We start from the raw sequence: 11,050 nt of genomic DNA, 5'->3' as shown, positions 1-11,050 counted from the left end.
CTTCCGATCTCTTTTCTTTTCTTTTCTTTTCTTTTCTTTTCTTTTCTTTTCTTTTCTTTTCTTTTCTTTTCTTTTCCTTTCTTTTCCCTTCCCTTCCCTTCCCTTCCCTTCCCTTCCCTTCCCTTCCCTTCCCTTCCCTTTGAAACCTGTTCTGACTGCCTACCTTCTCAGAAATATTGCTAAACCTACGGTTTTGTCCAACAGAGGCAGCCAGAATTGTAGTTGGATGTTTCTGTCCCTTTTTTTTTTTGAGCTCGGACAACTCTGACTGCTGTTAACAGGAGTTTTGAGTTTCGAGGCTGTGAGCACAACTTCGTATGCAAAAATCAAGAATATGGAATAAAATAATGCACTTCAGGTTGCTTGACAGCAACAAATTTTCTTGGTAGGCAGAGCCAGTACAGCTTTGCTAGCTCTATCATTTGTCATGCTAATTACTGCCTCAGGTACAAGGTCTGTACCAAGATATACTGCTGGTGGAGAGGGAAGTGAGGAAACAGGAGCTGCTCACTTTACCTGCATGAGAGGAGCATCTCTCTGGACCTGAATAACACACCCATAGCTGAACCTGTGTCTTTTTCTGGCCCTATTTAATGCAGAAATCTTGGTTTTCACAAGGACTGTTTCTGAAAACAGATTGAATAGAAAGCAAATGAGGGAGTTTTCATGGCTTGTAAGTCATCACTGTAGTGCTACTCAGATTTTAGAAGCTGATGTTTGCAAATTAATTACTTAGCCTTTAAATAGTTCCAAACCACCCAAAGTGCTCCATTATGTTAGCACAGGCTTGAGAAATAGATATGTATTACTAGCTAATTGAATAACATATGGTGTTGATTAGTGCTTAGCTCTTTTTATAGAACTCAATTAAAAAACTGACTGCAGTATATTTTCAGACTATGAGATGTCTGTTAGTTGCTTCTGGCACGAGGGAACTGTTGAACCAAGAAACGATGAACTTCTTCTGCTTAGTCCATCTGTAAGTTCCTTTAGGATCTCTTGGTGCATGTGGCTGTGATGGGAGCTAGGCTGGGGTTTGCTCATTTGCTGCAGCATTGAAATGCAGCCTTTCCTGAAAGATTTGAGTGCTCTCCCGGCAAAGCAAAACAAAAGCCCAGGCTTTTATTTTCTGTGCTATTGCTTAAGGTATACAAATATACAATAAGCCTGTTTCAAATGGATAAGTATCTATTCTTATAGGGTTCAGTTGGCAGAGAAGCATTTCTTGGGAGTACTCCTGGGACAGAGACATAAAATTATAAAGCCCTTCAACCCCAAATAATGTCAATCTCATTTTACATCATTCCCCCTCAGCAATAAACACACGTGGAAAACGTGCCTTTATTTCTTTTGCTTGATGCAGTTTTTGCTTTAGAGATTATTTTCCTCTTAGACTTCACAAAAACACCTGAGATGATGATGATTATGAGTTTCTTATTATTCCCATGGATGACTGAAGTGGTGTAGCAGCTAGCAGCAGTGATCAGACTGGTTGCAGCTGGTAGGATGCAGAGAAACAATAAACAAGAAAATAAGATGTTTCCCTCCCTGACTTTTCTTGCCCCCCTGCTAAGATGCCTCTTTTACTCTATTTTGTGTGGAATTTTTAAAGAGAAAATTTGGTAAATATAGACTTTAAATGTGATTTGATCTGAGCTGTATTAGGCACACAGCAAGAAGAGATTCTGAGTTTTATCCACAGTTTTATCACTGACTATTAATTTATCTCTTGGGTGTATGACTTGACAAAATCTTCCTCAATTTCTAGAAACAAGTGATTATTCTTGCTACTAAAATCCATAGTAGAAAAGCCTTCCTACAGTGTAAAATTACTTAATGCATATATTTTCCAGATTTTCACATCAAATTTATTGTATTATGTGCCATTGGGTATTTAAATTTAATCAGAAAGGCTCAAATAGAAGGAGATCCTGAGAAATTGATTGGTTTCTAAAAAGCATTTCAGAACCCAGTAGCTTCCCATTCCACAGCAGCTCTTCCACTGAAGTGGCGATCATTCATCCATCCATCCATCCAGAGAAAACAGATGAGTCCTGCAGCGTATCCTGAAGGTTACTGAGGTCATTTGGGAGGGATCTGTGTTCCACAGATGCAGTGCTTTCACCCACTGTGAGTGTCCTCTCACCGCTTTGCTGCTCAGTCCCCTTTGTTGTGCGTTTGTTGTGCTGCAGCCGCGATGTGCAGAGTGGGCCGTTCGTGACCTCAATCACTCTGGGCTCTAAACCAGGAGCAGGTGCAGCCACGACCAAAACCGGAAAGCTGCAGCATTGGGATCATCCAGTGATAATGGGGGGTGGAAGAAGCCAAGGATATTTTATTTTTGTATTCCTGATCCTTCCCCCAGGCTACCCTGCCCCCATCATCCACGTTTAAAATAGATGGCAGTATGATCATTTTAGGCTTCTCCCAGGAATACATTTCTAGAGCTAGCATTTTATTCAGTGAGCTCAATTAAAGGTTGCAAAGGCAAGTTAGCACTCATGGGCTTTTTGGTAAAGGCATCACAAGTACTAGCACAGCAGGGAGCTTCAAGGAGCATAACATAAATAGGAAAACTTCAACACAGAGATACCAGTTTTGGGAAGGGTCCTGGCACACAGTCTCAACTCACAGTGTGAAGAAGATTCTTAAAAGCTTGATGCAAAAGTCACTGTGCTACAGTGACTTATGTCAACTGGTGATGTCCTACTACCTGAAAGATAGAACAAACGTATTTATAAAATTTGAAAAGATGAGAAGATTCCAGTTATTACCAGAGGGTTCAGAAAGTCAGTAACATCCCCCAAATATGTGAAAACTGACAAGGTGAAGATATTGATAAATAATCAATCTCTCTTTTCCTCTTTTCTTTTTTAAACGTTGCATTAACATCAGTTTCTTGAAAGCAGATGGTGTCTCTCAATATTTGTTATCTCTTGACATCTCAGAAAACGAGTACTATTATTATTATTATCTGTGAAAGTTCAGTCCTTTTAATGTTTGGAGAGACATCACAGGCATAGCAAAATTCATCCCATCTAATTTGAGATCTACAGCATAGACATCTGTAAATGAAGAGGAATATATTTTTCTGACCACAAAACATCTGAGTTTATGCTTTAGTCTGCTTCATAGTGAGATGACTCTGCATAGGGCTTCTTGGTGAAATTTAAAGTGTCTAGGAATAAAGTCTGGGAATAAGTAACCGAGATTCAAACATCTGCATTTTTGATGATTACTACTTGAATGTCTTCAACAGTTTTGAAAAGAAATATTAGAAATCCCTGCATATTGTAATTAGTGGACTTTGTCCTTAATGCCCTGTCCATCTTTTCTCTCCTTCAGCTATTACAGGAATGTATTTATTGTAGCAACCTTTTGGGAAGTAGACAAGGAGTTATGCTTTAAGATGTGTAGAATCCTAGGATGGTTTGGGTTGGAAGGGACCTTCAAGATCACCTAGTTCCAGCTATGCTGCCATAGGAAGGCAATCTTCCTAGGCCAAATTATGCAAAGCTCCATCCAATTTGGACTTGAACCTGTCCAGGGATGGAGAGTCCACTTCTCTGAGTAACTTGTTCCAGTGCCTCAAAAATGAGGTATTTTTTCCCCTAATACCTAATCTAAACACATCCTCCTTCACCCTGAGGCCATTCCCCCTTGTTCTGTCACTGCAAGGCCTTGTGAAAAGTCCCTCTTCAGCCTTCTTGTAAGCCTCTTCAGGAACTGGAAGGTTTCTCTAAGGTCACCCTGAAGCCTTCTCTTCTCCAGGCTGAACTAGGTCCTTCATCAATGGCAGGAGGTCTGCATTAAATACAACAGACTTAGGTACACAGTGGTCTCTGAGATTCCTATACTCTGTTGGCCTCTTGAATGTACCCAACATGTTTAAGTATTATGTACACAGAACCAAAGTCATTGTGATAGATACAGTTCTATGCTGATAAGATGGTCTGGAAAGAGAACAATTGTAGTACAAATGAGTAATACTTCCTTTCAGTTTTCTTGACTAGAAAGTAGGCCATTGGCTTGCAGCTGAAAAGGTAAGGATTGTTTCAGGGAAGGATGCGATTTCTAATCCCCTACTTTCAAGCACATTTTAGAGCAGAAATCTCGAGGAGGTAGCTATGTTATCTAAGGCAGCAAACACTACAAATTGTAGTTGTGCTGGTTTTCCATATGGGACAGTTTTCTACTTCACAAAGCTATAATGTCGTGCAAAGTTCATTTTACTGGTAAGCATCATTGAGCCAAAATTGAGTTCAGAGCCCCAGGGTAAATAAATGTAAGCATTTATCCAGAGCACTATTTAAATTGGCATGAAATTTTGGGATCTTTGTTGCCTAGTTCACTCATTTCTGGTGCTCTGCAGGCTTCGTTAGGACCCCTAAAATTGAGAAGCTATCTTTCTTTTATGGGGAAAAAATAATTCTCTGCAAAACTGATGACTTTAAAAGATATGCAACCAGTACAGTCAACACGAACTCTATAATATGATGGCAGTGAAAGAGGGTTGTCATTAAAAGCTTATCCACATATTATCAAGCCAATAAGACACTGACAAAAATTTAAAAAATTACTTTTAAAGGTAAGTTTTTTAAACCATATTCTGTGTAATTTTCCAATAGGACGAGCTAAGCATTCTTTTCCTTGCCAATCAAAATTGCTGCCTAAACATTTTTACTCCAGAAAATGGAAGTATATAATGATGCATGCATGACCTGAAGGCTTGTTGCTTTCATGAGTTAGACATGTGTGTTGGTTTAAACAGTGGTGGATCTTTACAAGATTTTAAGAAATTGATTTTTTTTCCCTGTTTCTTTAAAAATAGTATTTGGAGTGGTAAAAGTATGTCAGCAAATTATACTCAAATACCTCCCTCTTCTTCATCACTTACTATCTTTAATTACTTGTTCCTTAAGAAATATTGAATATTGAATAAGAATGGCTCAGAATGTTTTAATCAGAAAATGTTTCTGTTTTTAAAAAAAATTTCTTCACATTTTCAATTTTTTCTTAAATGGAGTGTTTTGATTACTGCCATTTAATACTGGCTTTACAGGTGTAAAGGTTTGTAATATGTCCCTTTAATCCTTTAGCAGTGTCATTATATATTCAGAAATCACTGTGTATCTGTAAAGAAAATGGTGATGTACTGTAGTGTAATATATATTTCTGAAACTTCTGTTTTTTTAGTTGTTACCTAAACTCCAGTTATAAATTATCCCCTTCCTCCAGATTTGAGAGTGACAGGGACATACACAAAAATGTATTGCACCTCTAATGATGTTACATGCTTTTCTAAGGAAAGCACATGGTAGATGCACAAATCACTTATTTCCAAGGTGGAATTTCCCTTATTATTTTATTGTGCTGTTATTGAGTGTGCATTTTGTAATTTTGTTTTCTGGAATGAAATTGTAATGTAAGACAGATTCTATATGCCAAAAATAAGACTTTAATGGATTAGATTGTTTTGACTGGAATATCAGAAGGATGTAAGAATATGCTAATACATTTTATTAGGCTGCCAGCTTATGTGTGTAAATGTTTCAAAAGGAATGAGACATGTATACACATAGTATATAATGTTTAATTTACTAGATTGTATTTGCTTACAAAGGTGTACATCCTGGTTGAAAAATCTGTTTGTTTGTTTGTTTTTTTTTTTTAATAGTAATCTTATGCCTATATGGCTAGCAGTATAGGTCTAGAGGTATATTGTTCTTGTAATTTTAAATTCACACTGCTCTCTAGTGGGGAATGCTACCAATGCAATAGATTGTGTATATATATATTTTTTTTTTTTTTCATGCACAACATGTATATAAAATGTGATTACTGAACTGTTACTGGCATCTAGACTAATTCAGTAAAACTAGTTCTATTGTGATTGCATTTTAATCCTTATACTGCATTGATTAAAGACTGAACTTACTAATTTAAGAATATTTTAGACAGATGAAACTTAGGAGTGAACAAACTCCAGAAGGGCTGAGAGGTTGATAGATTTATACTTCTTCCTCAGGAGAAACCTCCTCCCTCCATTAGGAGAAATGTGCTAGAGGTCTGCTATTGAAAAACATCAGGTTTTCTTCTAAGCTTCTACAGTCTCACAGTGTCTTTTGCTTGGAATGAATTGTTTAGCCTGCTTTCTCATCTCTTGCCTTCAACAGCTACAATCCTAGATAAGAGCTGACTGTACACAGAAGCTGAAATAATACTGCCAGATCTAGTTGAGTGAGGTTTAGATCTGCAGCAAGTGCAGAGGTCCTCAGACTTGAGTCTGTACTTTCTTAAATGAAATGGGGTTTGGTTAGCATAGAACACAATGCTAATCAGATATCAAGCAGATCTGAAAACTGAGATTGAAACTGATTTGAATATTGATAGATTTTAGATTTTCTTCTTTAGATAAATTTGTCTTTGTGATTTGATTTGAAGGCAAAAATTGTCTTTAAATCTTTGTGAGATCTGTCAAAAAAAGTTGAGCTGATGAAATTTAAGTAATTTTAAGCTATCAAAGAATGATTTGCAGCATTTTGTTGTAATCAGACCCAAATCTGGAGACTTGTTTTAGACACTGAAACTCTTCTGGATCTGGCATTAAAGACCCATTTTCTTGTGTAGCTGCAATAATCTTTTTTTTGTCTCTAGGTTGATTGATTTGTCAATTAGACACCAAATAGCATCATCGTATTTAAGGCTGCAGTAATTTTGTCACTCAAAGTACAGATTAGATTCTTTGTCTAGACCTTCATTTATTCACTAAGTCTGGGTGAACAAGCATTTTAAAGATTTATATGGTATATAAAGGTCTCATCAACATGCTAAGTTGGTATAACATTTTGCATTCCTTGAATAGCAAATTAGGTTTGCAGTGTTCAGAGCATTTCTTTACCTGTGCCATTTCTGCTCACTTTTAATCATGGAAGCTCACAGTTACACCGGTTTCACTTGCAGTTCTGCAGATGGGATTATCTGCTCATTTCTGGTATTAGCTGAATCTAAACTAACTATCCTTCAATTATAATCCGGGGTGGTTAAGATAAGAAACTAATAACATGTTTATTTGTCTTTGAACTACTCTGAGAAAGTTATGAAGTTATTAGACTTGGGCTTGAAAGCAATCACAGGAAGTGGTGAGAGGATGACTGGGGCTGCTAAATATTTAATAAACTCAAGGGTGAGATCTGTGCATTTAAGCTTATTGAACTAATACATTAGGGGAGGGAGGTTCTTCTGTTAATTATACCTTCTCCCCTTTGTTTCCCATTGACTGAAGGGTTGTTTTATCTCACATTTTTTTCTCAGCTCCTGCAGTGTTTTTACCCTTTCTTAGATAAGTTATCACAGGAGGTGCCAGACCCACATCTGTTGGTAGCTCAGCTTTGGGCTTCACTTGGCTGTGAAGTTAGTCAAGTTGCAGAGAAAAACTGATAAAGTTGAACTGAAAGCAAAAAATAGGAGTGGAAATACAATGTCAAAATATAAAATGCAAAAAATTATTTTCTGTCTTTTAGTGGTTTGCAGATATTGCTATCTTTTCCATATTATTTTGTGTTCTCATCAATTTTTTCTCCTGTGTTTTTTTCTTCTCAGAAAATATGAAGAAGCCCTGGAGCCCTGATTTACCAGTTGATAACCAGTCGTACAATTCAGATTTCACATCTCTCCCAGACCGGGAAGGTGAGAAAGAACTGGCACCTGATGGCACTGAAGAAAAGAAGGAGAGAGAAAAGAAACACACCAATTTCACTTTGTGTAATGTCTGTAACATTCAGCTAAACTCTGCTGCTCAGGCACAAATCCACTACAACGGCAAATCCCACCAGAAGAGGCTGAAACAGCTCAGCAATGGAAATCTCAAAAGTGATAATGGTAAGCATTATAATATATAGATCTTTGCCATGTTTGGATCTGAGAATTGCAGCAATGTGCACAATGTTGATATATATGGATATAAACTTTGTTTTATTCAGACAACAAATACTTTGAAGTTAAAGCAAAGGCTTTTGGTGACTTCAGAGTGCTGGAGGTCATCCCTAGCATCTGGCAAGTAGCTTAACATATACCATCTGTGTTATTACAAGAGTTTTCAGTTTATATTTTGTTTACATAATGATGTTGATTCAGATTCTTTCTCATTTCATTTACATTTTGATGGTTTTCAGCATAATCAGTGATACTCCATATTTCACAGTCTACTAGAAAGGTTACCCTTGTTAGGGGCGTGCTTGCTTTTAATGAATGTAAGGTGGTTGTGAAATAAATTGAAACAAGTACATTACACAGAATTACATTCACAAACTTCTTTAACTTTAGCTTGCTTATTCTGGGTTCAACCCAGAGCTAACATAAGTTTGTTTCAAGATCATGGCTGAATTGAAACAGAGATAGAACAAAACTTATTTTGACTTTGATAATTTCATTGACAGCTTTGAGGAAAGCATTTCATAGTAGGTGACATACTCTTCAATCATCACAGCGAATTGTGATCCCCAAAGAAAAACACATGTGGCATTTTGTACTAAGGCAGATTAGATAATGGAGGCAAATGATGGTCCCCGATAAGAAAAAACGAATTACCATGTTGCAATTTTTTCAATTTAATAACAGGTAGTACTCAACTTTGCTGTACCATGTATAGGGTTGTACTGCATTCTTGTATCTGCTTCTGTGAACCATGTCAGAGAAATAATTGTCTTAATATGTTGACTTAGGACTTTCAGACTTTCTTTCTCCATATCACACATGTTGCTTACTATTTTATACCTTGTGTTGCTTCCTGCCCCACCTGTAGAAGCATATGCAAAACAACAATCCTTAGACAGAACTTCATATTATTATTTTAACAGCCTCTGCTTTGTTCCCACACTAAGAGTGGGGAATAACATTGATATTTTGCCTAAGCACTCGATAAGAGTGCTTTTCTCTGTATGAGGTGTTGCTCATTTCTGTAAAACACAACAATAAAACAAATAACACCCCCATAATATTCAACAATACAATTAAATTTGTGGCCGGTGGGACTGCAGCATTTGACAATGTTTGGAGTTCAGGCTTAGAAAAAAATGCTACTACCATTAGTAGGAGCTGTGGAAATGCATAAAGAAAGATTGATTTCCTAACTGATTAAAGGTGCAATGTGGTTATCCACAAATGCATTCTCTATTAAACCAAATAAACACAGTCTAATTTATTACTATCTTTGGTTAAGGAGGAATTGTTATTGTTATTATTAGCACAACAATTTTGCTAATGATAGATTTTTTTCCTGCAGTTCATTTTTCCACTTTAATCCATGATAATGAAAGAATCAGCAATTAAGCAATGCTTAAATTAGTATTGAAGAGCTTCAATCATGGTTCACATTTATATTCCGGAGAGGCTCAAGCTACCAGTATAGCAGCATATTTCTTACTTCCTTCTTAGGAGTATTTAATGTTATGTGTAGCTGCATCAACTTGTAGTCAGAAAATAGCTGATTGACTATCTAGCTCTTTGTTTCAAAGTGCAGTTATTTTGTGAGTTTATGTGAAACTTAAGGATTTTCAAATCTGGCAGATCTTTGAATATCGTCAAAAGTAGCACTCCAATGAGAAAATAATGTAGGGTAGAGTATAAGGAAGGGATTTTTCACCTGTCACCATGTTCAGTTCTCTTCAACTGAGTGCTATAAATTAAGAGAGACCAGTATAAAATATTTCTTGCTGGAAGTTAGAACTGAATAACAACTGAATACTTTGGTAATCATCCTCCCTTCACTTTGAATAGAGAAACTCTTTGAGATGCCTTTTCTGAGATGAGTGTAAATCAGAACATGTGAGTCCTTTTACCATTATAGGTTTTGTCATAACTTGTATTTCTGAAATATGGGCCACATTTTTCTGACAAATGATTGCTTTGTTGATGAGACCCCAGCAAGCCCAAGTGACATATGACCATGACTAAACAAATTATGACTTGAGCATTGCAATTTATCATGTACATGCAAATGGTGCTTTTTGAAGGTCATTGATTTAACTGTTACACATGCACATTGTTTTCTCAGTGAATGTCAGAAGGATACTTTATTTAAGAGAATGGTATTTCTTATGTGGAAGTCCAATTGTCACAAAAGACAGCTGTTGTGGTTGATGTCCACATTAGTGACACAGTAATTCTAGAGACTAGATTCTGCTGTAAATTAAAAGTATGTAAGTGTTCTGCTTTATGCATTGTCTTCTAAGGTTTTGTCATTATAGTTACTCAGTATGTCTCTACATATGAATGAAGTATCTGTACTATGCACAAGGAAACTTAATTTCTAAATACAGTGTTTCGCAAACTCTGTTGTATATGCCTTTGCGCTGCTGGATGCTCTCTTGGAACTAACATACGTGGAAAGGTTGGGAAAAATATTGGGAGTTGTGATTTCCCGTTTTGTTTCATCTCCAAATTATTCCCATGAAGCAGGATAGGTTTGTGTGTTCTGTATCACGAGGGGATAATAGAAAGGGAGGATTGATTCATGTGAAACAAAAGCCCATGTTTTGTTCCAAAATAATTTGCAATGGACTGCTGAACAGAGGTAGGGTTCAGCTGTATTAGCATTTGACTGTGTAATTAGAGTTGTCACGCTACAGTCATCAACTTGCAGCTGAGTGAAGGAGCTTTTGTCTGTTGGACTTGAATTACAGAACATCTACTTTACTTGAATATCTCTGCCTAATTTCAGCAGGTAAGTTGCTTATGCACAAAGTCTCTTAAAATCTGCAAATCTATAATCAGTAAATAATGTGCATTTCAGGCTTAAAAGCAGCGTTTCTTTGCTGCTCTGTTGGTATCTGGACTGTATTTGAATAACCAGATATACTCTGAAATGTTTTGTTAGTTTCTTATTTGTCTGTCTGGCAGCTTTACTGTACCATACCCCTGTGGTTCCCTCCTGGGGCAGAGCAACTACAGCGTCGCCGTGCAGTAGTGGCAGCCTGGCTAGCCCCACAGAAGGCACGCCAGCAGCCCAGCTGGGACAGCCGTGTCGCCACTGAGCCCCAGCTCCTGACAG

At 37.0% G+C, this 11,050-nt stretch overlaps 1 protein-coding gene across 2 annotated transcripts in view; it reads left to right on the top strand.

Moving 5' to 3' along the window:
• Positions 1–11,050, top strand: part of ZNF385D (zinc finger protein 385D) — a 416,209-nt gene that overhangs the window by 77,764 nt on the left and 327,395 nt on the right. Inside the window, exon 2 of one of the 2 annotated variants that reach the window (XM_031058889.1) lies at positions 7,603–7,881. In XM_031058889.1, the coding sequence (XP_030914749.1) occupies positions 7,603–7,881 (279 nt within the window). Of the gene's footprint in view, positions 1–7,602; positions 7,882–11,050 lie in introns of those variants that run through there. The other variant, XM_031058888.1, reaches the window with a different exon arrangement.

Source organism: Geospiza fortis, unplaced genomic scaffold (assembly GCF_000277835.1).
Source record: "Geospiza fortis unplaced genomic scaffold, GeoFor_1.0 scaffold231, whole genome shotgun sequence".
Classification (NCBI taxonomy): Eukaryota; Metazoa; Chordata; class Aves; order Passeriformes; family Thraupidae; genus Geospiza; species Geospiza fortis.
The sequence above is the reverse complement of the archived record's forward strand: the minus strand, read 5'-3'. Positions and strand labels throughout refer to the sequence as shown.